General features: G+C 58.5%; 2 protein-coding genes across 2 annotated transcripts; both read right to left on the reverse strand.

Annotated features, from left to right (window-relative positions):
- Positions 1-977: 977 nt before the first annotated feature.
- Positions 978-10,663, reverse strand: CSK (C-terminal Src kinase). Its single transcript, XM_054272405.1, has 13 exons — positions 10,575-10,663; positions 6,131-6,207; positions 5,794-5,907; positions 5,265-5,377; positions 4,394-4,613; positions 4,058-4,151; positions 3,914-3,979; positions 3,698-3,797; positions 3,479-3,569; positions 2,923-2,996; positions 2,630-2,825; positions 1,722-1,808; positions 978-1,628 (listed from the first exon to the last, which is right to left on the reverse strand). The coding sequence occupies exons 2-13, from the start codon at positions 6,143-6,145 to the stop codon at positions 1,446-1,448; spliced, it is 1,353 nt and encodes a 450-aa protein (XP_054128380.1). The 5' UTR covers positions 6,146-6,207; positions 10,575-10,663; the 3' UTR covers positions 978-1,445.
- Positions 10,664-18,152: 7,489 nt separating this feature from the next.
- On the reverse strand, positions 18,153-27,203 carry LOC128934687 (cytochrome P450 1A5-like). The gene is made up of 9 exons (XM_054272482.1): positions 27,110-27,203; positions 26,974-27,068; positions 25,847-26,046; positions 22,217-23,093; positions 21,446-21,572; positions 20,261-20,350; positions 20,060-20,183; positions 19,360-19,446; positions 18,153-18,459 (listed from the first exon to the last, which is right to left on the reverse strand). The coding sequence occupies exons 1-9, from the start codon at positions 27,201-27,203 to the stop codon at positions 18,153-18,155; spliced, it is 2,001 nt and encodes a 666-aa protein (XP_054128457.1).
- Between the last annotated feature and the right edge of the window lie 254 nt (positions 27,204-27,457).

Consider the following 27,457-nt stretch of genomic DNA (forward strand, 5'->3'; position numbering starts at 1 on the left):
GTCTCGATCCGGCCCGGAGCAGGCGGAGAGCTCCTGCCAAGCCGGCAGCCGGCGTTTAACGCTGAATAATTCCCTGCGGAGGAGCGGAACTATTCCAAACCCGCCAGACGCCACCTCCACCCGGCTCCCTGCGGGCATTCCAGCTCTGGGGACATCGGGGTCTCACCTGCACAGGTGGGATAATCAGGGAAGGCAGCGAGGTTCAGCAATCGGCTCCAAACTGCTCCCCCAAAGCATCAGAAAGTAAAAAGTAAAGTGGAAAGTAAAGCGTGGACTAAAGGGGAGCTTTGGCATCACTTCATCCCCATCACAGCCAGCTCTCACAGGTAGGATGGAGCAAAGTGCTGCTCATCCTCACTGATTTAGGGAGGAGATGGGGGGTCCACTCCCATTTTTTCCCCTGCCAGGGGACCCCCGGAGCCGCTGGGAAGACAGTGAGGTTCAGCAATCAGCTCCAAACTGTTCCCCCAAAGCATCAGAAAGCAAAAAGTAAAGTGTGGACTAAAGGGGAGCTTTGGCATCACTTCATCCCTGTCACAGCCAGCTCCCACAGGCAGGATGCAGACAATTCCTGCTCATCCTCACTGATTTGGGGAGGAGATGGGGGGGTCCACCCCCATTTTTTCCCCCAGAGCCGCTGGCAACAGAGGGGGGCCGAGGCAGGGTGTGCCGCGTCCGTATGGAATGGTTTTTTTTATTACAGTTTTTAATCTCACAGTCGGTAGCATTACATGAGAATAAAGCACTGGACAGGACTGGAAAAAAAGGCCTCTGGAGACAGCATGCAAACATTGCAACGAGTTTAAAGCAAAACAACCCAAAAAAAGAAAAAGCGTCAGGCGGGGACGCGGCCGCACTCTCCCGACTGGGCGGCGAGTCCAGCGTCTCCCCCTCAACCATCACTTCTGTCGCTGGGGGTTTCCTTTTCATGTGTCCGTTTCATTGGTTTATTTATTATTATTCTCCTTTGAACAACCTTCTTCTCTCTTTCTTTTTTTTTTTTTTTCCTTTTTTTTTTTTTTCTTCTTTTAATTACATTAAAAAATAAGATTCGTACTTTAGTAAAACGCCCAACGCTCAGCTGGGCCCTTGCTCGAAATAATAAAAAAACAACGACAAAAAAAAAAAAAAAAACAAACCAAAAGAAACCCAAAACAATAAACGCTCCCCCCAAAACCGAGAAAATAACAAAAAATACCCCACAAAAATTAAAATAAAAAACAAACAGCGTGGGAGACAAAAATGAAAACAAAAAACCCAAACCTGGAAAACAAAAATAAAAAACTGACAGATTTGGAAGTTTGGAAGCAACCGGGGGGAATTGGAGGGGGGCTGAGCACCCCCGGGGCTCCCTCCTGGTGCCGTGGTGGGGCAGCGGGGCTGAGCACACCCCGGTGCCCCCCCAGCGTGGGTCCCCTGCGGCTGTGGGGCGGCAGAGCCCCCCCTCACAGGTAGAGCTCCTTCTCTTTGATATGCACTAGCTGTTCACGGAGCTGGTGGAAGGACGGCCGGTGGCCGGGGTCCAGCGTCCAGCACTTCTTCATCACCTCGTAGACGACGGCCGGACACCCGTCCGGAGCATCCATCTTGTAGCCCTTCTCCACGCGGGGCACCACGTCCTTCAGGGGCTGTGGGGAATTCGGGGGGTCAGGGAGGGGCTCTGCCCAAAAATCTGGGCTCAGCTCCCCCCCCCGAGCACCCTGGGGGTGTTCATCACTCACAATTCTCGGATAAGGCACTCGCCCGAAGGAGTAGATTTCCCAGAGGAGGATCCCGAAGCTCCACACGTCCGACTTGGTGGAGAATTTCTGCAGGGAGAGAAGCAGGCTCAGGCAGGGGTGTGGGATCTACAGCTCCACAGAAGACTGTGGACTTTGGGTGTGGGAATCAGTGGTGCTGGAGAATTCTTGTGTTGGACAATAGTTTAATAAAAATATGGAGCTCAATCTAAAGTTATGCTTTTCTGCTTTGCTTGCTTTTAGCCATGCAGATTTGCCAACCTAAAACAAATGTTTGGGTGACTTTTTAGCTAATGCTTCAGGTTTAGATACCACATATTTGTCCAAGGTGGCCCCCAAGAAACCATCTTCCACCTGTTTGGTTGGTGTGCCAGTAGATGTTTGGCAAATCCCAAAAGATACTCAAAAAGCTCTACCAGGCACATTTACGGGATCATCCCCAAATAATCTTTGGATGCGTGGGAAGAGTGGGCTCCTCACCTTCCCAAGGCATCTTCTGAGCCTCAAGAATTAGAGATCCTTGGCTCTATGTACCTGACCTATTGGGTCAAATTTAATTATACAAAAAAAGATGGATCTTTAGCTAAAGATGTTACTCCCTTTAAAAATCAGACTTCATGGTGCAACTATACTTCTTTAATTCAATCTGCATTTACTATTTCCTTCCAATTACCTGCTGGAATGTTTTTCATTTGTGGAGACAGATTTTGGCCTGCTATCCCAGCACACATCACAGGACCAAGGGTGGCAAGGGACCTTCCCCACCCTCAGGGCAGCTGCTTTGGGGGTCACAAAGCGCCAAGTGGCACCCAAGCACCATCTCTGGGACAGCCTGGAACGTTCCCCCTTCCAGCACACACCCAAGCCACCCCTCTGCTCTGCTCACCCACCTTTTCTCTAAGTGCTTCTGGTGCTGTCCACTTGACAGGCAGCTTGCCTGTGTCCTGTGTGGAGGAGGCTTCCTTGGTGAGCCCGAAGTCGCTGACCTTGGCGATGTTGTCCTCCGAGACCAGCACGTTCCTGGCCGCCAGGTCCCGGTGCACGAAGTTGTTGGCTTCCAGGTACTCCATGGCTTCACAGACATCTCTGCCAGGGGCGGGGGGCACAAGGGGGTTGGCAGGGCGGCCCCGAAGCGCGGGTGGGGCGGGTCAGGGGGGTGGGCAAGGCTTTGTCTGGTACTTACAGGGAGAACTTGAGCAGACAGTCTGCCCCGAGCACCGACCGCCCGCGCGACCGCAGGTAATCTACTAGGCTGCCCTGAGGCAGGATGGACAGAGAGAGAGGGGTCAGCAGGGCCAGCAGCACACCTGCTGTCCCCTCCCTTGGGGGGCAGGACAAGGGGATGACACCCCTCCCTTGTGGGACAGGACCAGGGGAGATGTCCCTTTAGGATGGGACAGGACCCAGGGATGACATCCCTTTAAGATAGGGCAGGACCAGGGAAGATGTCCCTCCCTCATGGAGCAGGATCAGGACAGATGTCCCTCCTTTATGGGACAGAACCCAGGGGAGATGTCCTTTAAACGAGGGGCAGGACACAAGGATGATGTCCCTCCCTCAAGGGGCAGATCTCGGGATGCCACCCCTGCTGGGAGCCAACATGGGACAAAGGACACACCACCTGCAGGCCCCACTGTGCCCCCTGGCATGACCCAGCCGTGCCAGGGTGAAGCCCCAGGGATGTGGGGGACACAAGGGGACAGAGGGGGAGCGCAGGTGGCCATGTGGGGGGGTCTCACCTTGGCCATGTACTCGGTGACGATGTAAAGGCCACTCTTCTCCTCCACAATCACCCCCAGCAGCTGCACCAGGTTGCTGTGTCGGAGCTGCCTGCGTGGCACAGGAGGGCTCAGGGCGGGGGTTTGGGGACAACAGGGGTGTCAGGGGCCACCCACCGTGCTGGCAGGCCCAGAGGCGCCCCCTCCCTCACGCTGTCCCCCAGTGAGGGTGGCACTCACGTCATGACGGACGCCTCTGCCAGGAAGGCCTGCGCTGTGGCGTCGTTTTTAATGCACTTCACGGCGACTTTGTTCCCCCGGTAATCCCCCAGCATCACGTCTGCAGGCCAGGAGAGACGGGCACAGGAGGCACTGGGAAGCATCCCAGCCTCCTGGGGCCCCACAGGAGCCCCCCCACCACTCAGGGCCACCACGGGCTGGGGACAGCGGGCTCACCTCCGAATTCCCCTTTGCCAATGATCTGTAGCAACTTGAGGTCCTTCATGTTGAGGGCCCAGCCGCCTGCACGGGGGGAAAAGGGGAGTGAGAGGGTGCTGGGGGGTGCCCAGGGGCAGGGGAGGGGGCACCACGGCCACTCACTGCGGGAGAACTCGTCCTGTGCTGCCACCGTGCCCTCCATCAGCTTGGGTTTGATGAGGCGGGTGCAGAGCCCGTCTGCGTCCGTGGTGTAATGCTGGGGGGACACAGCGGGGCCTGGGTGACACCTCGGCACGGGGTTGGTGGTGCCGGGCTCCGAGGTCCCACCAGGTGGCAGCACGAGGCCGCGGACACGCCTGGTGGCGGCCGAGAGCCTCGTCCCTCCTCCTCCTCCTCCTCCCTCTGTCCCCAGCAGAAAGGAAGAGCACCCACCGCCCTCCAGCCCTGCAACCCTGCAAGCTCTGATGTCCCCGCAGGGCATTCCAGCGGCGGCCTCACCTCCACCAGCTGCATGAGGTTCTCAAAGTAGACCTCCTCGTCGATGCTGAGCTTGCTGGAGGAGTAGATGATGCGGTAGTGCTCCACCTTGCCCTCGCAGCTGACGCACAGCGTGTAGTCCCCGGGGTAGTTGGTGCTCTCCCGCACCAGGAACAGCCCCGTCTCGGGGGGGTACAGCAGCCTCTCCGCCTGCTCCCGCGTGATCTTCCCGTGGAACCACCTGCAGGGCCACGCAGGGCGGGCTGAGGGCTGCCTGCACCCCTGTGGGGCTGTGCTTGGCTGTGCAGCAGCTTTTGGCCCTGCCTGCGTGGGGACGGTGCTCCTCGCTGTCACCCGTGCTGCTCCTGGCTGTCCCCACCCACCCCGTGACACAGCTCCCTCCATGGTGTCCTGCTCCCCTCATCCTGCTGGGATTCTGGGATTCTCTCCTCTTCCTGGCCCCAGCTGGGATTCTGTCCCTCTGTCCCTCTGCACGCTCCCAGGAGGTTCCTCCTCCAGCCTGGGAGTCACTGGCAGCTCTGGGATGCAGCAGGAACATCAAACCCGCCTGTCTCCCTCCCATCCCTCCTCTACAGACCCCATTCCAACCTTCCCTCTTCCTCCTAGCAGCCTTTACCAAACCCTAGGTTAGGTAAACCTAGATAAACCTAACCCTGGGTTAGTCTAACCCTAACCCCAGCCTTGAGGGAAAAAAAAAAATTAAAACAGAATTCAACATTGAATCACCTTCTCAGCCATGCAGGCAGCTCTCAAAACACCCAGAGCTCTCCCCAGCAGCAAATCCCAATCCCAAATCCACGCTGTGCCCCGTGAGGAATGTCCCTTCTGCCACAGGGATGCTGCAGCCCCAGAGCCCTGGCTGGGTACTCACGGCATGAGGCTGAGCTTGATGCCAGCTTTGACCCCTTCCCGCTTCTGCACGTAGTTGGCAGGGATGATGCCCTCCCTGCCCACCTTGTTCTTCGCCTTGTACCAGTTGGGATCCTGTGGGGACAGCAGGGTGTCACAACGAGCCCGTGGTCCCTGCATCCCACCCGAGGAGCCCTCTGGGGGTTCCCCTTGCTGGCTGCAGGCAGGATGGGATGAGCAGGGCATTGGGGTCGGTGCTGGGACCACCAAGCCCCAGTGCTGGTGGCCCCACAGGGCTCACTGTGATCCCAGAGCCCCCCAAACCCAGAGCCCCTCTTTTCCTTCCCCGGAGAGGAGCCCAGCACCGCTGCCTCTCCCATCCCTCCTCCACCTCCCAGGAGGCACTCGCCTTTTGGAGAAACCTTAACTAACGAGGCCATGGATTAATTAACCAAGCTCCTGGCCAGATTCACACCCAGCCAGCGGGACTGGCAGGACCAGGGGCTGCCACTAGCACGTGTCAGGGGGTGCAGGGACAGGGGACAGCTCACCTTGGTGACAGCCACGATGGTGAGGACGTCTCCTTTGCTGAAGGGCAGGTCCTGCTCGGCAGTACCGTGGAAGTTGTACTTGGCGATACATTCTGTACCAGATGGCCACACAGCCTGGCAGGAGCAGGGGGTGCCATCAGAGCCCTGCCCGAGCGTGCCACCCACCCCTGGCACCCTCAGGGACCCCCCTCACAGATGGGAACCCAAAGGGGGTCTGTCTAAACCAAGTGTCCCCACGTCCCTCCCGAGCACTGGGGCCACCTCTGGATGGCTCCATGGATGGACATGCCAGCCTCATGGATGGCTCCATGCCCCCCTCTCCTCACCCAGAGCTTACCTGCATCCCTGACATCTTCTCAGGAGGTTGGGGGAGCGACTCTCACAGGGGGGACACCTCACTTGGTACCATGAGACCTGCACGGGGGGAAAGGATGGCTGAGAACGGGGCACGGCAGGAACGAGGCACAGCACGGCAGGAATGAGGTGAGAGGAGGATGCAGCACCCCCCAAAGGATGCCCTCGGGCCAGGTGAGCATCTCTGCTCCCTCCAAGAACAGGTCCTGCATCAAAATATCCCCAAACTGAGGTGGAAGTGGGAGCTCCAGGCCTGCTCAGTCCCTGCAGTTGGGATGGGAGCAGCTGCTCACCCGGATTAGGAGGCATTTGCACGGATCCAGCTTCTTAAGAACTGAGTTTTTGAGAGCAGCATCTGCACCAATGATAAGTCCAGCGTAGCGTGGAGATGCCCAGAGAAGGGAAGGGAACAGAGATGACCTCCAGAGGTCCGTCCCACTCCTCTCCCAGGCTACACAGCCAGAGCCCTGCTCTCCCTGGTGACCCACACATGGAAACATCCAGCCCTGAGAGCTTCCCAGGCCTGGGATCCAAAAGAAATAAACCAAAAACTGCTCCCTGCAGCATGAAAACCACTGGGACAGTGGAACGTGCAGCTCCTGGAGCCCAGGGGGATGTGCTGCCCGGGGGTGCTGTGCTCTGGGACGGCTGTGTGGGAGGGAGGGGAACAAACCCGGCTTTATTCCCGCCGCTCCAGCCCCCGGCACGGGATGAAGTCACCGGCCCCACAATCAAACCAGGCTTTCTTGGGCTGGGGCACCGGGGTCGTGCCAGGCTGGGGGGCACAAGGGGGGGACACACACAGAGCAACCCCAAAACCCCACCCAAATATCGCGGAATCCATCCCCTCCCCTGGGGTCACCGCCGGCAGCGCTGCCGTGGCGTCAGCCAGGGCTGGGAGTATTTTGGGAAGGAGGAAGTGAAACGAGGGGCAAGGAGGAGGAAGGAGATAAGGGGCAGAGCTGCGGGAGGAAGAGCTCGGTGAGAACGTGGCCCTGTTTCCACCACGTGCCCGCAGCCTTCCGGAAAAGGCGTCACGCTCCCCCCTGCACCTCTGTCACCTTCCCCAGCGTGGGGACACGGCAAACGGCTCTCTGCTTTTGGCAGAAATCAATGCTGGGGTGTTCACCCCAAAAACAGAGCCTGGGCACCTGAGGGGTTTCCATCACCACAGTGCTGGGGGGGGTTTCTCTGCCAGCCAGCCCGGGGAAAGCTGGAGATGGCACCCAAACCCAGCCTGGTGGCACCTTGGGGACACTGCCAGGAGTGCCAGCATCCAGGGCAGGGCAGAGCACGGCAGATGGGGATCACCAGATGGGATCCACAACTGCAAACCCAGAACGTTCCCAGCTCCAACCCCCTGCTGCTCCAAGCTGATTTCTGCTTAAATTTTGGATTTACACCTGGCACGGAACAAAGATTTCACCCAAGGGTCTGGATCCCACCGGTCTGAAAGGCAGCAGCAGAAATGCAGGGAATAAACCCCGCTCTCCAGGCTGTGGAGGGATGTAGCTGAAGCCTGGAGGGAGGTTTGAGGAGGGGATTTCCCATGGCTGGGGCTCTCAGCCCTGTTCCCCGTGCAGGCTCCCGTGGGACAGCGAGCACAGGCTGTTGCTCAAGGAGAGCTCCAGCCCAAAGCCCTGAGTCAGCGCTTCCCACCGGCCAGGCCTTGCTTCCAAACAGCCCAAAAGCAGCAGGATGGAGCTTTCCACCAGCTGGAAAACCCTGGAGCCAGTGCAAGGGATGCCCAAAGGTTCACCCCACAAAGGTTTTCCACTCCGTGCAGGAGCTGAATCCTGCCAGTCCCAAAGGCCGCTTGTTTGGGCTTTCAGCTCACGGATGTCACCAGCATTTATATTTGATAAATGCAGCAAGGATACAAAATTCATAGCCTGCCTTCATAAAGAGAATTTTTTTTTCCCCGCTAAAGAGGAAACTGCCTGAGCAAACCCCACCAAGAACACGCTGCAGCCAGCCCAGGCTTTTTTATCTTCCCAGATCGTGGATATTCATGGCACAGGACTGTGGCATTGTTATAATCACACACAATAAATCCGCCTTTCACTTTTAAAGAGGGAGGTGGTTCCAACACCAGGGGCTGCCCCTCAGCCCGACACAGGCCTTCCTCCTCTGAGCCTCTTTTTAATCGTCACCTCATTTCTGCCTCGAAGCCGAGACTTTCCGAGGAAGAGGAGGAGGAAACCACACGGGGCAGCCGCCAAAGCAGCCCCCGAAGGCCCCGTGTGACAGCCAGCGGTGTCACCCGGGCCAGCCCCGGCCCCGAGCCCGCCCTGCGCATCCCTCGGGATGCTGGGCTGGGAGAAGGACCTGGAGATGCTGCCCGAGGGGATGCAGAGCTTCAAAGCAGCATCCTGTGCCTGCCGGGAAACCATGGGCATCGCCCCTGCTCGCTCTGCTCCAGCAGGATGTGCAGCAGCACATGAAAGAAATTAATAATCATTAAAAAAAATTAGCCAGGGAGCAGCCGGGCCGATTGGGCAGAGCCCAGTGCTGGGTTTGGCTCTTCCCAGCCCTGCCAGGCCAGGGTTTGTTCCTTTGCAAGCTCAGGATGTGCTCAGGTGAACCAAAACCCAGCTCCCTTGTTTGCCCAGCAGAGCATCCTGGGTGCAGGAGCCCCAGGGATGGATTTCATCTCCCAGGGATGGATCTCACGCCCCAGGTCCATCCCTCATTTCCCAATGGGAAGGCCGGCCTGGCAGCCAGGAGCCGGGCAGGGCAGGTACAGCCAACACCTCTGAGAATCCAAAGGGCACTGGGAAACGAGCTGGAGACAGCGTTCCTCTCATTAATCAAAATAAAACCCAGTCGTGCCAGACCCACGGGCAGGTTGGGAGAGGAGTTTGGGAGCTCCACCATCACCACGGGGTGGGCAGGTGAAGGATGCTGCATCTCAGCTTCAAACCCAAGCAGGGAAAGGGGCAGCACCTGCCCAGCACCAGGATGGCTCTGTTGAAATGAAGTTTGATGGCATAGAAGCCTCATTCTCAGCGGGAACAGATGTGTGGGCATCACCCACACCCACCCCTTCCCGCGCACCCACCTCCCAATGAAGTCCTTTAAACTTCAAAAAACAAGCAAAAAAAAAAAAAATCCCAAAGCCACCCCAAACCAGACAACATCCTCCCTGCCTCTGAGAGATGTTATCTGCTGTTATTACAACGAACACCTACGATTACTCTAATCGAAAGAAAAATGTTCCTCCTTCATCTCGCCCGCCAGCTCGCAGCGTTTCGGAGCTGCTCCCCCAAACCAGCCCCGCCGGGTGCCCTGCTGCAAAAAAGGGGGGAAGCAGCTTCTTTTTCATGGGTTTTTAAATTCTTTTGGAAGAGAAAGAGAGGATGCTGCTGGCCAGAGAGCTGGAGGTACCCGTGGGACAGGCGGAGGCCTGCAGAGAAGCTGCTCCCAGCCCCACATTGCAAAGAGGATTTCCTGGTCCTCCTTTACCCTGCAAAAACCTCACCAGGGTGACTTTCCACCAGAAATCACCCCAGTGTCCCCTTTCTCAGGTGCTGTCACTTGGGGACAGGGACAGGACATGGAGCGGGGCATAGAAGGGTTTTTTTGGCAAATGCCTGCTCAAAACCGAAAAGCTGGGGGCAGGCAGCTGTCAAAGGGCAAAGAGGCACCCCAAAACTCCCCAAAACGCCCCAAAACTCCCTGCCTTGGCAGGGGTAACCCCACGGCTCCACGAGGGAGGATGGGGATGCTCCCAAAACCTCCCGCATCCCTCCGGGGACCTCTCCTCGCCAGGATGGGGCCGTGCTCCTGCTTGGGTCCTGCGGGAACAAACCCCTGTCCCGGGAGGAAGGCTGCCATCATCCTCTTCCTCCTCCCATTCGCCTTTCTTTTATAAATTTTTTTTTTTTGGGACTTTTTGATTTTTCGGGGGGGACTTTTTTTTTTTTTTTCCGCCCGATGGCACAACCCCTTTCGCTCTCGCTAAACCAAGAGCAACAGCCGCGGCTATAAATAACCCGCCGCCGCCTTATTGCCCGAAAAAAATTAAAAAAAAATAAAAGACAACAACAACAAAAAAACCCCTCCAAAACCCAACAAAAAAAACAATAAAAAAAAAGCCCCAAATTTTAAAACGTTCAACCCAACAAGGAGCTGCCAAGCGCTCCGAGCAGCCGGGCTGAGCCCGCGGGCCTTTGTACGGGATGGGGATGCAGCGGCAGGGGGAGGTGGTACCCCCGGCGGGCTCGGAGCCCCGCAGCATCCCTCGCCGTGCCGGGGGCGCCTCTCCGTCCCCGTGCGGGACGGGAACGGGGCGCGGGGTCCCCGGGGACTGCGGCGGGGCGGGAGCGGCCGTGCGGGGTCACCGGGGGTCAGGCGGGGCCGGACCCGCGCCCCCCCCCGGCCCATTGTCCGCGCCCCGCCGGTTCCCGCGGCCGTCGGTCACTCACCTCCGTGCGGGCAGGGGCTCAGCCCGCCGCCGGCTGCTCCATGCGGCGCCGCCGGGGCCTCCGGGCTCGGCTGGGCCGGCGGGGGGGCGCGGGGGGGCGGAAGGGGCGGGGGAAGCCGGAGCCGCCGCCGCCGGCGGAGCGCGGCGGGGCCCAGCGCGGCGGGCGCGCGGGGGGCGCGGGGCGGGCGGGGCGCGGGGGGTCCCGGGGCGGCGGGGCCGGAGGGACGGACCGAGGGAGGGAGGGAAGGAAGGAGGGACGGAGGGAGCGGCGCCCGGAACCGGAGCGCCCCGAGCGCAGCGCGCATGCGCCGCGAGCACCGCGCCGGCGGCGGGGCGGGGGCAGCGGGAGGAGCGCGGCGCCACCTGGCGGTCACCGCCGGTAGCGCCACAAAGCGGGGACAGCGGGGACAGAGGGACGGACAGCGGGAACGGCGGGGGCAGCAGGACCGGCAACGGGACCGACAGTGGCAACGGCGGGGATAGCGGGGGGAGAGGGACCGACAGCGGGACAGCAGGACCGACAGCGAGAATGAGAGCGGGAACGGCGGAAACGGCGGGGACAGCGGGGACAGCGGGACCCGCACCGCGGATGGGACACGCACCGGGAACGGGACACGCACTGGGAAAGGCAGCGGCAGCAGCACCGGGACACGCACCGGTAACGCATCCCCACAGGCACCGGGACCGGCATAGGGTAGTGGGACCTGCACAGGCAATGGGAACGGGAGCGGGACCGGGAACAAAAACGGGAGCGGGAGCCGCACCGCGACCGGGAATGGAACAGGCAGGGGCAACGGGAGCCGCACCGGCTATGGGAGCGGGAACTGCACCGGGAGCGGGACTGCCACCGGCGCCTGCATGGGGACCGGTAAAGGGACCCGCACCGGAACGACACCGGCACCGGGATCCGCACTGGAGACCCACACCAGGAGAAGCACGGGGACCGGGACCGACCCCGCGGTTCCTGCCCGGTGTGTGCTCACATGGGTGCAAATAGTACTGAAATGATGCTAAAATGGCAGTAAAAGAATAAAAAGCGTTACAAAGTCTATAATAAAGAACGTTAAAATGGCCAAATTACAATGAAAATAATATAATATAATATAATATAATATAATATAATATATAAAAATATCTTTAAGGTCCCTTCCAACCTAGCCCATTCCCTGATTCTGTAGTCCTAGGAGATATTATATGTAGAATTATTGTCATTAATATTAACAATAATGCAATAAAATTGCTTAAATAACTAATAATAAATAGCATGACATCACATAAACATACCAGAGAGCATAGCACAATGTAATGTCATATAACGACATGATATGACATCATAATATAGAATAAATTAATAGAATGAATAGGTGATCTTTAAGGCACCTTCCAACCCAACACATTCCCTGATTCCACGGGGACAAAGGGACCGCAGGGGACAGGGAAAGTCGGGGTGCAGCACCAGGGAGGTCGCAGCAGCCACGGGAGCGGGGTGCCAAGCCCAGCCCATCTTTGGGAAGCACATCCTTGCTCCAACAGCGCGCAGGAAAGATCCAGGGATGCATTACTGGGGTGAGCCCCGAGTTCCCCCCGGCGTCTGGAATGTTCCTCTGGCCTCGGGGAGGTGTGGAAGGGGCTCCATCCTCTCCCAGGCTCCTTCTGGGAGGAACTGAAAGCAGCTGAAAGTGCACCAGAAATGCACCCGCGGTCTCCGAGCCACGCACCCCGCCCCGGCTCTGCCCCGCACCCACCCGGTGCCTGCCCCGCACCCACCCGGTTCTGCCCCGCACCCACCCGGTTCTGCCCTGCCCTGCACGCACCCAGCTCTGCTTGCACGGTCTCGGCCTCTTTGGGGTGGCTGGGAACGGGAATTCCACAAAACATCCTCATCTTGCCTCGCAAGCCCCAAGAGCCTCAGCACCCCCAGGGCTGGTGCGGGGATCGGGCTGAGGCTGCTCCGTGCAGGGAGACACGGAGGGTGCTGCTGGTCCCTCCTGGCTCCTCCACACAGGAGATGCCACCACCGTGGTGGCCACAGGGGTCCCAGCTGGGTGCTGGTCCCTCCTGGCTCCTCCACAGCCCAGGTTCCAGGTGCAGACAGTGGATGGAGCAGACAAAGCTCCTCGTCTCCCCCGAGGCTGGGGCCACGTCGGATGGGCTCAGTCCCCTCTAGAGCCCTTTGGGATTCCAGTCCTGGCTGGAATTTTTCCCTGGAGGGGTCTTGGTTTGAGAGTGAGTGATGCCCTGGCTGGAAGGGAAGGATTGATTCACGGGCAGTGAGGTTGGGATGGACATCTCCATCTCCATCATCTCCATCTCCATCTATCTTCATCTCCATCTCCATTTATCTCCATCATCTCCATCATCTCCATCTCCAGGAGAGGGGGCACTTCAGCCGGCTGCGATCGGCAGGGAAACAGAAAATAAAGGAAAGGGGGGGAAAAAATACAGCAAAGGAGGAACTGAGAGTGAAATCCCGGCGGAGTGAAGGATGGAAAATCGCCTGCCCCGCCGCTCCGCATCCCTGGCTGGTTGGATGGGCTCCTTGCGGAGCTCGGAGCGTCCGAGGGCGGGATGTGAGGGCGGGCAGGGAAAGGGAAGCGATCCTGCCGGGATGTACGAGACAGCGCAGGCGGTGCCTGCGAGCAGCCGAGTAAAGCCAGCGCGACAGCTCCCGGCTCATTGCAGCCTGCAGAATTCACCTTCCAGCCTGCAGAATTCACCTTCCAGCCCCAAAAGCCCCGGAGGGAGCCGGGTTTGGTTTGGCCGGTTCTGCGGCTCCCAGCGCTCCGGGATGCTCTGCAGGGAGGGTCCATTTCCGACAGATGTCCCTCCCCAAATGTTCCTCCAGGCAAAAAGTGCCCCGTGAGCGGTACAGCCCGGCGCTCCTCGGTGCCGCTGGCGGAGCTGTGTCACAGGCGCCACCGGAGGGCGTCCGGGGACAGCTTCAGTGAGTTGGGATCCTGCTCTCTCCATCCCAGCCCTGCCTCTCGGGGTGCCTCTTCCCCCATGCCAACCCCCAACCCCCCTGGGTGTGGGGGACAGCCTCATTTCAGGGCTCTCCCTCGTTCCTCTCGTTCCGGGATGTTTTAAATTGGAGAGCAAGGTGGGGATGCTGGCTCTCAACAGGGGATCCCACCATCTGTGTGTCCCCCTCTGCCTGTGTCCCCCACCCTGACAGCACCAGCGCTGCTCTACCCACCCTGCTGGGGTTCGGGAGATGATTTTAGGGGTGAGAGTGGGGCAGACAACTGGGACCTCTCGTTCTGGGGGGGACATGAGGGCCTGTCCTGTGACCGTGTTCACAGGGGTTCTTGGATGAGGGAAGAGAGGAGGATCTGACTCCATGTTTCAGAAGGCTTGATTTATTATATTATGATATATATTATATTAAAACCGTACTAAAAGAATAGAAGAAAAGGTTTCATCAGAAGGCTAGCTAAGAATAGAATAGGAAAGAATGATAACAAAAGCTTCTGTCTCGGACTTTCTGTCCAAGCCAGCTGTCTCTGATTGACCATTAATTACAAACAACTCTGTGAGACCAATCACAGATGCACCTGTTGCACTCCACAGCAGCAGATAATCAATGTTTACATTTTGTTCCTGAGGCCTCTCAGCTTCTCAGGAGGAAAAATCCTAAGGAAAGCATTTTTCATAAAAGCTATCTGGGACATCTGTCCCTCTATGTGACCCCACCTCCCACTGCTACGCTGCCACCAGGGCCAGCTTTAGGGACACCCAGGGGACAGCCAGCCCCGAGTGCATCCCAGCTCTCCACATTCTGCAGAGTTTGGGGAGCATCCACCATCCCAGCGGCTTTTGGCTCACACTGCTTGTGGGACCTGGTGGCCCCTGGCGCTCCCATCTCTCAGCCCATGGAAAATCCTGCCGGGGGGGGTGTAGAGGTTTGAGGGAATTCCTGGGATCCCAGAGCTTTTCCTGAGCAGGGCTTTGCGTGCAGGGAGGAGCTATCTCTGCATCTCTGCTGTTCCCTTCTAGCCTGGGGACAAACTCCATGCTTGCCCTCTGATTCACAGGTGCCTTGTGAATCACCCTTGAGAGTGGCACAGGGCAATCGATCAGCCCAAACTCTGCCTCCTTCCCCCGGGAGGAGGGAGGGCAGCAGGGAAAAGGGTTCAGGCTGATTTGGAAGCACTGCTGCAGCAGAGCCACGTGCTGGGTTTAAAGTGCCCGGCTCCTTTGGATCCAGCTCTGCTGCACCCACAGGTCCAGCCTGGACGGATTGGAGAACCAGCAGCTCCCTCACCCACCAGCTCCTGCACCCCAGAAGCTGCTCAGGGAGGCTGAGCAGAGATTTTCATTCCTCCCAAAAGGCAGAAACCAGTGTGAAGTTCTGTGCATGGTGTTGGGGGGTTTTCCTCTGTCACTAGTGCAGGGGACAAACAGCAAAAGCGAGACACAGAATTACTAATCCCTATGGGGACATGGCTCCTGATAACAGATCTCAAACAGCCAAAGGAAAGAAATTAGAGATGCAGGGTTCACTTTTAATTGGGAGGGCTGTTGGGTGTTAGAGCAACTCCTGTCTTCCACCCAGGAGAGTCACAAGTGGTTGTTCTGGCCCATTTTGGGGCTGGGGACTGATTTCCCCAGAGAGGAGGTGCCACCAGCCCGAGTGCTGGCATCAGGCAGAGGGAGAAGCCTGTGTCTGCCCAGAGCTTTTCCTGCAGGAATGAGGGTGCTGGTAGCATTTGGAAGTGGAGCTGGAGCCCTGCTGCTGTGGCTGGACTCATGACTCACTTAAAAACCAACCATAAAAGCAATTTTGCATGGAGTGATCAAAGCTTCCCTGGCTTATCACCACCCCGATTCCAGTAACGAAACCGTGGCGCTCACAGACTGCCCGGGCAGTAATTGGAAGGCTTAATTGAGGAAGGTCATTAGGGGCAGGCAAAGATAGGGCAACTGGAGCCTCTCACCTCCTGTGAGCTGCTGAGGCTTCCACAGCAGCCATGGTGAAAAGGGGAGGTTCAGGCTGGATACCAGGAAAGGCTCCTCACCCACGGGGTGGTGGGGCACTGAATGGGCACAGCCCCAGGAGCTCCAGGAGCGTTTGGACAGTGCTCTGAGGCACAGGGTGGGATTGTTGGGGTGTCTGGACTGATGATCCTTGGGGTCCCTTCCAGCTGAGGAGATTCCATGCTTCGATTTTATGGAGCCCAGCAGGAAAGCTGTGGCCTCTGCTGGGGTCTGGCCTGTTGGAAGGGATGGCCAAGGAGTGGTGAACATGCACGGGGTTCAGACCAAGGTCTCAGGGGTCCCTCCTGCCTTTGCACAATGCCTGGAAAGGTCTTCCACAGCTCTGTGGGATGGTTCCATCAGCAGCAAGAGAGGGAGAGGTGCTAAATGTAGGTAGGGAGTTATAAGGTGGCTGCTTTGCCTCATGCCCCATGAAGGGAAGGGAAGGATAATTTGCCTGCCCATTCCTCTCCCCTCAAGCCTCTTCCCTCCCCCTGCTCCATCCTGACACAGATCAGCCCTCCAGGAATGGATCTTGGGGAGCCCTCCCACCATCAAGAGGCTGTTCCACACCACTGTTGTTAATATTAAGCTGCTTATCTGCCCTGGGGCCATAAAACTCTCATCTGCAAAGGGGGAAAAAAATCTCCCTCTGTTCTTTCTATCTGCTCCTGCTTATTGCAGCCTTATCAGCACACCCAGCCAGCCTTTGGGGCACAGGAGTCACGCAAGGGCTGCAGCAAACAAGACCTGTGGTCCCACAGCAGGGCCAGCATTGCGTGTCCACCCGGGGCCAAGTCCACCCCGTGGGGACAGCATGGCACTGATGAGTCCCCAGCAATCTCACTGCTCTTCTGAGTCACCAGGTTAGGCACTGAGGTGCACCTCCAGTGGCTGATAACACCTTCTCCTGTAGCAGGGGAATGTTGGCTTTGGGATGCTCCTCATGGGAAGTGGGTTTGGGATTTTGGTGCATTGACCTGTGGGATGTCCCCTGTGGGAAGTGGGTTTGGGACTCTGGTGCATTGATCTGTGGGATGTCCCCTGTGGGAAGTGGGTTTGGTCCTTGTCATAGTTGGTGGAGCTGTTATTTGGCTGGTGAACCTCATGGGTTGTCCTTCCATGTTTTTTCCAATTCCTTTGGTAGCCCACAGCAGGTTTGGACCTTCCTCTCCAGTGTTTTTCCTACAACATTGGGATCATGACATCAAGTGGGGAAGACAAAGCTGGTGTGATGCCAACAGCTGCTTGTGCTGGCTCAAAGAATTCGGGTGGCTCTGAGGCTGTGTCACCTCAGTGTTCCACCACAAACTGGTGACCAAGCAGGGCCTGGACACACAGAGTCACTGCTTTTCCCCCAGGCTGCTTTGGCAGGTCTGGACAAGCCAGGATCTCCCCGAAGTCTTGGGCAATCAGCTTCCCCATTCTCTTCCCCACCGCGCTTTCATCTCTGCCTCTTCTGGGAAGCTTTTGTGCAATGCCTGATGAGTGATTGGCATTTGGACATGGCAGGAGCTCTGGCTGCAGCCCCACTGCTCGGGGTCTGGGGCCGTGGGGGCAGAACCCTCCCCTGGCATGGGTGCAGGACAGAGCGTGCTGCCCCGCGGTGGTGCCTGTCCCCGTGTCATCCCCGCTGCCAGGTGCCGGGGCTGGCTGTGGCGGCTTTGCGTGCAAAGCTGGGGAAAAGGAGGCATCTGGCTCTGCTGGCATGGGCTGACTGGCAGCCAATGTAAACTCTTGGGTTTGAGCTGGAGCAATTCCTGGGTGTCATTATTTTCCTGCCGTGAAAACACCTTTGTTCCAGCCTGGAAAGGCAGCAGTTTGGCTTTCCCAGCAGCCAGGGCTGAAGGTGTCCTTCCTTGTGTCCTCCCTTGTATCCTTCTTTGTGTCCTCCCTTGTGCCCTTCCTTGTGTCCTCCCTTGTGTTCTTCTTTGTGTCCTACCTTGTGTCCTTCCTTGTGCCCTTTCTTATGTCCTTCACTGTGTCTTCCCTTGTCTATTCCCTCGTGTCCTTCTTTGTGTCCATCCTTGCGTCCTCCCTTGTATCCTTCTTTGTGTCCTCCCTTGTGCCCTTCCTTGTGTCCTCCAGGGCCACAACCGACCATGGTGGAGGAGGTGGATGAAGGCTCAAGTTGCCCCAGGGGAGGTTTAGATATTGGGAAAATTTCTTGACCATGACGGTGGTCAGTGGTGGACTCACCATCCCTGGGGGTGTCAAAACATGTGGCACGTGGGGACATGGGTTAGTGGTGGCCTTGGCACTGCTGGGCTTGATGGTGATAAAGCCTTTTCCAACCTAAACAATTCCATAATTCTGTAATTCTGATGGGGGCTGTGGGGTTATGGCATGGGCTGGCTGTCCTGCATCCATCAGAGAGCGACTGCCAGAGGAAAAGTTCCAAGACTGGGTTTGGTGGAATAGCCAACATTTAATGGAATATCCAACACTAGAAACACCAGGAAATAAAACAGGCAACAATTGCTACAAAACAAAGCAGATAAAGCAGAAGTCCTGATGGTTTCAGTTTATCCCATAACCCCACAAAGTTGTTCCAGACTCAGCTCTGCTGACAGGACACCCTGGAGATGTCTGCTCCCGCTGCTCAGCTCCTGCCCTTGGTGGGGAAGCGCTGCCTGACCTGGAAGTGCTCACACCTCTTGTGCTTCAGGGACAGTCCGTAGAGCGGGGTCATGTCCACGCTGCCGCCCTCGCAGACGCTGAACTCCAGCTGCTGCAGCAGCGTGGCCAGGAAGAGGAACACCTGCCAGCGGGCAATGTTCTCCCCGATGCACCTCCTCTTCCCCAGGCCAAACACCAGCACCTTCTCCCCGTCCTCTTTGTTCACCTTGGTCCCGTCAGCGCTGAGGAAACGCTCGGGGTTGAAGGTTTCTGGATCCTTCCAAAGGTTCCTGGAAGGGAGAATATCGGGTATTGAGATGGTTTCTCCTGGGCGTGGGTGTTGAGGGGACACTGGAAGGTGGTGCTCCAGATTGCAATGCAAGGTGTTTTCCATTACCATCTGCATGGCAGATTATCTTTGTCAAGTGGACAGTTTGCCGTGTCTTTCTCTTTGAGTGACCACAATTACATCCCCCTCGGGAGGGGATATCTACTGATAACAGACTATTGAATGTCACTGCATGGCTGATAAGAACTATAGCATCCCATTGTGAGATGCTCCACCCAGAGGGAGGAGCCAAGCATTGCTGCCCAGATATAATCCAGAGGTTCTGAGACACCCGCATGGCTTTCTCCACTGGATTCCCCAGAGGAACAGCAGCTGCCTCTCCTTCCACTGGATCTTCAGAGGAAGAATACATCCTTCTCTACAGGACCCCCTTGCTCCAACAGAACCACCCCTGACACTGCAGGAGGGCTGAGCCACAATTCCAATGGGACTGCCACCAACAGCCTGACCCACAGGGTGTCAGGTTGGGTTCTGACTCTGTCAGTGTTGTTCTAGTGCACTGATTGTTTATTTTATCCTTTTATTTGTTTTTCTTTCCCTATTAAAGGACTGTTATTTCCAGCTCCCATATTTTTGCCTGAGAGCCCCTTAATTCAAAATTTATAGCAATTGGGAGGGGTGGGGAGGGTTTACATTCTCCATTTCAGGGGAGGCTCCTGCCTTCCTTAGCCGACTCCTGTCTTTCCAAACCAAGAGAGGTGGGAACTGTTGGGAAGAAAATCCCTGATGGTTTGCCACCACGGGAGGGGTCCTGTTTGTCACTGCAGGAGGGGATCTGTTTTCCAGCACAGGAAAGGACCTGTTTGCCAGCACAGGAGGGTTTGTGCCTCACGGTACTCACTCGTCGTGGTTCACCTGCCACTGGTTGACGAACACGCAGCGATCCTTCGGGATGAAGTAGCCGTTCAACACCGTGTCCTTGGTGGTGCTGGGGAGAGAAAAGATGGAGAGCAGGTTCTTCTGCGTCCTCAGGGGACTGGCAGGCTGCTCCTGAAGGGTGTGACCCAAAGGGGTGGTTTTGTGAGGACAGCTGTGTCCTCCACGAGATGTAACATGGTGCCTCAAGGCCACCTTGTCCCTGGAGCAGCTGTGCCAGCCCACCACCATTCAGCACCGTCACTTTTGTTGTGCTGAAGGGAACGTGAGGGGAAAGAGAAGTTAGAGGAGACCCACAGCTCCTGACAAGCCAAAGCCCAGCGAGTCCTGAAGGGGTTTCATCTTCAAAGCCCTATTTGTGCCCTTTGGACTGGCTAGGAAACACCCCAGATTGTATTCGGGAGGTTTAAGAGTCTTGGCTTCACTTTCCTCCACCAGAAAAATTCCAGCTTTACTTCACAGCTCATTCCAGATCAGTTGTGATGTGGTTCCTCCCAAGGCAGGAAAGAAAATACAAACTCAGGGGTGCCCTGCCAGCAAAGGTTTATGGGGTGAAACCACCCGCAAAACAAAGCATCCAACCCCAGAAGGGCAACAAGCTGGAATATTTCCCCCTCACAGCCATCAAAAACCTCAAAGAAGGTGTTGGCCGCCCCAGCCCGTACCTGTGAGGGATGGTGAAGGGCAGGAAGGAGGAATGCCTGAACATCTCCAGGATGAAGGCCTCCGTGTAGGGCAGCGTGCCCCGGTCCGAGAGGCGCGGCCGCCGCTCACGCCCGATGGTGCGGTCTGGGGAGGGGGACAGGACAGGGTCAGCAGCAGGGCTGAGCACAGAGAGCCCAGAGGGATGTGGGGCAGGGACTCACCCAGCTCCTCATGGATCTTCTTCTGGATGTTGGGGTTCGTCACAAGGTACATGAGGCTCCAGGACAGGGCTGTGGTTACGGTGTCGAAGCCTGGCCAGAGAAGACGGGGTGTGGGTGAGCTCAGCACAGCTCCTGTCAGAACCCAGGACATTCCTCTGGCTGCCCTGAATGGCTCGAGACCCTGGCAGGGGCTCAGAGACCTTGGCACAGAGTCAAAACCACCTGTGCCTTGGATTTTAGCCCATGGAAACAATCACCAACTTTGTGGGAAGATTTGCAAGCCACAAGAGTTTGAGTAGAATGATAGTGAATTTGTCACCAGGTCAAAAAGTAGAATTTTGGGGTTTTAGAATGGGGGGTCAAGAAGCAAGATGGAGCAATATGGGCATGTCCTGTCCTTCTTCTTCTTCTTCTTCTTGTCCTCCATCCTCTGCTATGATGGTGACACTTTTGGATTGGTTTAGGACAGAGACAAACTGTCTAACATAGGTGATAGGTATTGGAAAATTATTGTAAATAAAGTACAGGTAGTTCCTAGTATAAAAAGGTGACACCACCCCAAGGGCTGTCACTATGCCACAACACAACCTGCTGGACAGATCTCAGCAGGTCCAAAAAAGAATGTATTAGATAAGAGAAAATAAACAACCTTGAAAAGCAGAGCTGAGGAATCCTGACTTCTCCGATAGCTTGGGGCTGGGTAAAAAGACTTTTAATACTTCAGGAGCCATTCCAGCAACACATAACCCAAGAAGCACCCACCCTGGCATGAGGGCTGACCACCACACAGGGCAGTCTGGGCTGGCTGAGGAGGCAGGGGACATCCTGGACACGCAGCAGGGCTTGGGGCTTTATTCTGCCATAACAACCTTTGCTAAAATATCCTGTTCTCTCAGCCTGTCCCGCTCCTGGGTTGTGTCAGGTTTGTACAGCTTCTCCAGAACTGGGGGAATTTCCACAGAAAGGTGAATCAGCCCACAGACATGTCCCTTAGCCAGGAAAAACCACTCTAGATGGTGAGGTTCAGTCGAACTATATAACCCATGCACTTCACTTTTCCAGAGCAGAAGGGCGAGTGCTTAGACCCAGACCAGCTGCCTGCTGTTGGACAAGGAATGGTCAGGCAGGAGGAGCTGGAGAAGACCTGAGAGCATCTGCTAGAGCTGAGGAAAGGTGGGAGGATACCTGCTCCAAAGAGGTCGTTCACGAGGTTGACGATCTTCTCCTTGGGGATCTGCGTGGCCGTGTTGGTTCCCAGTTTTTTGTCCAGGCACTGCTCAATGAGGGAGTCCGTGATGTCCCGGATGTTGTTCTGAGAGGAAGAGGAGGCAAGGTCATGGAGCAGGGCTGCAGAGGGCTGGGTGCTCCTGGGCGGCCCCACAGAGAGCTGGGGGAGCCTGGGGCCACACGAGCTCTGGGGAGCACCATCCCTCAGCTCCTGTGGTCCCTGTGGAAACAAGGAGAGGGTTCTCCGAGGAACCCGAGGTTTAACCACCAGACTGGCCACATCACACAGGGAATGGAGGAGACACTGAGAGGTTCGTGAAGCTGAGTCTGGGAAGGTTTGGGTGGGACATCAGGAAAAGGTACAAGGATACCAGGAAGCAAAACAGGCAATGATTGCTACAAAATAAAGCGGATAAAACAGAAGTCCCAACAGTTTCTATTTATCCCACCAACCCACCAGGCTCCCCAGGGAATGGGCAGAGCCCCAAGGCCGCCAGAGCTCCAGGAGAGTTTGGACAACACTCTCAGGGATGTTGGGGTGTGTGTGCAGGGCCAGGAGCTGGATTGGATGATCCATGTGTGAGCCAACTCACGATATTCCATGATTCTACAATTCTCTATGATTCTGTGAGGAGGAGGAGGACTGGGGAGAGACAGTGGCTGCCAAAACACAAACACCTCATTGATTGAGAGGGGAGGAGAACAGGGGCAGGTTCTGCCAGCTCTCACCTCATTGTAGCTCTCGTAGTGCTCCTTGACCCTCTTCTGCAGGAAGCTGAGGAAGTACCTGTTGAAGTCGATGAAGAGCTTCATGCTGCGGCTGGGCAGGTAGCGGAGCAGGGGGATGAAGTCGGCGGGGTTGCCAGCAGCAGTGACAGCAGTGAACTCCTCCGTGGAATTCACCACCCTGAGCAGCTCCTGGTCCTCGTGCTCGTAGCGCTTGCCGAAGCACATGGCGCAGATGACGTTGGCCACCGACACCGCCAGGTACCGGTAGGGTTCAAACCTCTTGTGCTCCTCCATGACCTGCAGGAACTTGGTGACCAGGTACTCGGCCTCCTGGGAGACGTGCTCCTCCAGCAGGCAGCTGCAGGACGAGGTGGGGCTGGGCGCGATGGAGAAGCTCTTCAGGGCGCTCTGGGCCAGCCTCCTGCGCGCTTTCCACACCTCCCCGGAGTCGGGGCTGAACGTCAGGCTCTGCCCGTCCGCCACGAAGCGAAAACTGTAGAGGTCAGGTCTCCCCATGAAGTCCTCTCCTTGCTTGACCAGCGCTTGGCGGATGGTGTCCAGCCCGCTGAGCACCAGCACGGGCCGTGTCCCGATGTGCACCTCCATCACGTCCCCGTAGCGCCGGCTCAGCCGCGTCAGCGCCAGGTGCGCGTCCGTGCGCAGCTCCAGCACGTTGCCCAGCACGGGAAAGCCCCGCGGGCCCGGCGGCCGCCGCAGCCCCGCGGGCACGGCCGCCCGCAGCCGCTGCACCAGCAGCAGCACCGCGCAAAACGCGGCGGCCGCCAGCAGCGCCTCGCTGGCCGACACCGCCACGGGGCTCCCCAGCGGCCACATGGCAGCAGAGCTCGGGGTCACCGCCGGCTCCGCACGGACAGCCCTAAGGGAGGGAGCGCAGTGAGGGAGAGCCGGAGCAGCGCGGGGCTGAGCGCTGGAGGGGGGGACAGGGACAGGGAGTGACAGCCCCATAGCACCCCAGGGGATGGAACTGCCCCTGCAGCACACGCTGGAGATCTGTGAATGGTCCAAACGCCCCCAACCATCCCTTAACGGGGACCTCAACCCATCAGAGACTTTGCAGGACTCTTTTCCTGCACCAGACCCTTAGACTGGCACGCAGAACCCTCAGGAATAAACCAAAGGTGGGTTAGGAGCTGGGGCTGGTCTCTGGGCTGAGCGCTGCAGGTGTTCCTGACAGGGACAGGGAGCTACAGCCCCATAGCAGCTCAGGGGATGGAGCTGCCCCTGCAGCACCAGCGGCACACACTGGAGACCTGTGAAAGGCACCCACTCATCCCTTAAGCAGCTCCTCAACCCGTCAGAGACTTTGCAGCACCCCTTTCCCTGCAGACTGGCACGCAGAACTCTCAGGAATAAACCAAAGGTGGGTGAGGAGCTGGGGCTGGTCTCTGGGCTGAGACACCTGCAGGTGTTCCTGACAGGGACAGGGAGCGACAGCCCCATAGCAGCTCAGGGGATGGAGCTGCTCCTGCAGCACTGCGGGTTTCCAGCAGCACACGCTGCAGATCTGTGAAGGCTCCAAACACACTCACCCATCCCTTAAGGAGGTCCTCAACCCATCAGAGACTTTGTGGCACCCCTTTCCTCACAGAAAACCCCAACCCCCACGGGCACAGCCATGGCTCCTGCCCAGGGAAGCCAGTCCTGTAGAACAAGGCATGGAGAACTGCAGCTCAGCAAATCTCAGGGAAGCAGGAGCAGAGGAACAGCAGCTCCTCTGTGAATGTGGTTCCAGGACTACCAAACCCATCAGGAGTCACAGTCAGGAGGATGGACCTGCTGGCCACAGTATTGGGGACTTGGGGATGTTACAGAGCTGCTCTGCGAGAACACACAGCTCACTGGGTGAGCAGGGGCACCTAAATGTCACCTTCCTGGTCCTATATCCACGTTCAACCCCTCCCAAAACACAGAAGCTGTCTCCTACCTGGTTGGTTTTACTGCCCAAGGCTCCCAGCAGGGATTGGCACCAGGAGCAGGGGAGAATCCTCCTCTGTCTCCTCAACCTTCTTCTCCTGTCCCCTCGTTCTCCTCTGCCTGGTCCTTCTCCTCGTGCCACCAGGGAGTCCACAGCTGTCTGATCTCTGCACTCACTGCACCACTGGGTATTTATCTCCCTCCTCCCGTGGCTAAAGCCCTTGGCAGTAGCTACCCATTAACAAACGGGCCTGACCCTGCCTGGAGCCTGCCCAAGAAGCCAGGGAAAAGCCTTTCTCCCCTCCAGCAAGCTCTAGGGCGTGAGGGGTGACTTCTCCTCCTGGGCTGGGCCCTGGAGCCTGCTGTGGGGAGGCACAAGGGGGTCCCTAAGCCCTGCCTTGAGGAGGATGTAGAACATGTTGTCAGCATTGCTTGCCTGTGGAATGTGGGTGCCAGCATTTCCCCAAAAAAGCTTTTCCGGGCTGGCCAGGCTGCCCCCAGCAGCCAGAGAGGGCTGTCACCTCCATGGCCACTCTGGGAGCTGCAGGCTGTGAGTGAGGGGACACGTTTGTGACATTCCCCATCCATCCCTGGGGAACGATCCAGCAGGTCCCCTGCCCCGGCAGCGGTGGTGGCAGCAGGATCCTCCGAGCCAGGGGCAGAGCCAGGCTCAGGTTAACGATTGGCCAGGTTTGCGTGAGAAGGCGGCTGGCTCGCTTCCCCCGGCTCCTCGGGGCAAACAGGCAGCGAGGAGGAGGAGGAGGAGGAGGAGTGGCGGGGCAGAGGGGAGGAGGTGAGCCCGGCAGATAGGAGAGGTGAAGGGGCAGAACGGGGCAAGGCTGGGGCAGCTCATCCCATAAACATTGGGTGACACCCAGCAGGGAAATGCTCGTGCCAGCGGGGCTGCTGCTCCAGGCGGGGCAAAATTCAGGGGAGTTTGGGAAATGCAGCTGGGATGAGCAGGAATGAGCCAGAGCTCGGGAGTTTGGCACGAAGTTTCCTTCAATCTTCGAAAATTCCAAGGGGAATTTGGCCCAGGTAAAAGCTGAGCTAATATTTAATAAAGGCTTTCAACATCTGGTCTAATCAGGCTCGTTAATAGCAATGAGGCCGTTCATTAATGTTTGGCAAGAACAATTACAAAACCCCGGCTGCTAATATTCCTGCTGATAATTCCCGGGAATGCCGTAGCCCTCCTGGCCCCGGCAGGGCTCTTGGGAGAGCTGTTGGGGAGGGAGGCTGCAGGAGCAGGGCTCGTCCCGCAGGCTGGATCCTCCATCCCTATGGATCCACCCGGACCCATTGCATGGGGTGGGGTTGGGGGGGCTGAGTGACCCCCTGCCCTCCCCAGCAGCATTTCAGACCTTGTGCTGATGCTGAACCCGCTCACTCCTCACCCATCGCATCCCAAAGCTCTGGAAAAGCTGGGGAGAGTCCCGGAGAGGTTCCCCAGGACCCTCTGCCAGCCTGTCCCAGCCCTCCCCGTGGCTGCCAAGCCGTGCGAGGGCAGGGTGCCGCCTGATGAGAGCAGCGATAAGAGTTGCTGCCAGGCAGCCTCACACCCCGAAAACACCCCAAAAACACCCCAGAAACACCCTCAGCCGCGGCCGCCGCGCCTCGCTGAGCCCGCGGATCCCCGGGGACGCTGCCAGCCCCCTGTCCCTGCTGGGTGTCGCTGTCCCCTCCGTGTGTCACCACCCCGCGGCGCCGGGCTGTGCGTGCGGGGACAGGCGGCAGCGGCACGGTGACGGTGCCCGCAGGCACGCGTGGCACGGCGTGCGTGGCACCAGCCCGTGCCCACGCCCGAGGGACACGGAGGGGTTGGCAGCCCCGAGCCTGTCCAGCACACGGATGCGGCTCCGTGCGGGGACACGGCGGGAGGGGACGCGGGGACACTGGGACAGACACACAGAGCGTTGTGCCCGGTGTCGTACGAGGTGCCAGGGCCATCCCCGGCCGGGCTTTATGGACGCCCTGGCGAGTGTCCCCCGCCGTGGGGCACCTTTGTGACATTTGTGGCGAGCAGCCCCGCACCACTCCGTGTCGCCTGTCTCTAAGAGGGGACATTTCAGGTGGCACTCCCCTGTCTCCTTCTCCTCGTGGCTGGAAAGGGCTGGGACGGCCATGTCCTCTCGAGGGGACACAAGTGACAGGGGCAGTGCCGTCCCCTCGCAGGTGATGCAGCCTCCTGCGGCAGAGGGCACCGCTGTTGACACCGACGATTGTCCCCAGTGTTGGGGACTCTCCCCAAGCTCCCCAGCCCGCAGCCAGCCGTGGGGGGAGCTGATGCTGAGCCGCTCCGGCGCCGCCCTGACCCCGGGCCGGGCTCCTGGACGGGAGGCCACCGCCCTGGTCCTTTAAAAACCATTTCCCCCCCCACCCACCCGTAGCGTGACTGCGAGTGACCAGGACGGCCCTCCCGGGTCTGGCCGGAGCCCCTTCGCACGCGATGTCCCTAATGCCACCCCTGGGACCCCCCGGCGGTGCGGGACCCCCTATCCCCCCTATCCGGCCTATCTCCCACCTCGTGGCGGCTGGGCTGGGAACAAGGATGAGGGCGGAGGGGACAGATTTTGGGAGCGGGCTGGTGCCCCTTGTCCTCGCTGCAGGGCAGGACCTGGCCTGTCACCCCGCGGGGAGAGGGGCTGGGGGCTCCAAACTCTGCCCTAGCCCCCCTTTGGACCCCCAGCATCCACCCCGGCTGCACCATCCGTGCCGGCCTCGCTCCGGCTGCACCCTGTGCCCCATGCCAGCCCCACCTCGCCCCTCGGGTGGCCCTGTCCCAGGGGACAGAGGTGACACAGGGCACGGCCGCTTCTCACGCGAACCTGGACAATCTTTAACCGGGCCGGGGCAGCCAGGGCCGTGACCCCCGGGGCTGCCCCGCCGCCCACGTCCCCGCGGGGTCCCTGCGGAGCTGTGTGGCGGTCCCGCAGCCCGAGGTGCGGGGACACGCACGGAGCCGGTGGCCCCGCTCTGCTGCACCGGGCACAGCGGCGGCGGGACGGGGGTGCGCGATAGCTGAACCCCGCAGCGAGCGGTCCGCGCTCATCCCCGCGTGTTCGCGGAGCCGAACCCGCCAGTCCCCCCCTCCCGGCCCGCACGGCGCCGCCCGGGGCGGGTTTCCCACGCCGCCGCTGTGCCCGCGGCTCCGGGAATGTGCCGCGGCTGCGGGCACCGGGGCTGGACGGAACCCTCTGGGTCTGGGGGCGAGCGGGGCAGCCGGGCCTGCCCCCGGGGGGTTCCTGGGGAGCAGTGGGGCGCGGGACCGGCGCCTTTAAGATCCTGCCGGTAGCGTGACTGGAG

Source organism: Melozone crissalis, unplaced genomic scaffold, assembly GCF_028551555.1.
Source record: "Melozone crissalis strain CALT ecotype California unplaced genomic scaffold, PUWL_Pcris_2 ptg000014l_1, whole genome shotgun sequence".
Taxonomy (NCBI): Eukaryota; Metazoa; Chordata; class Aves; order Passeriformes; family Passerellidae; genus Melozone; species Melozone crissalis.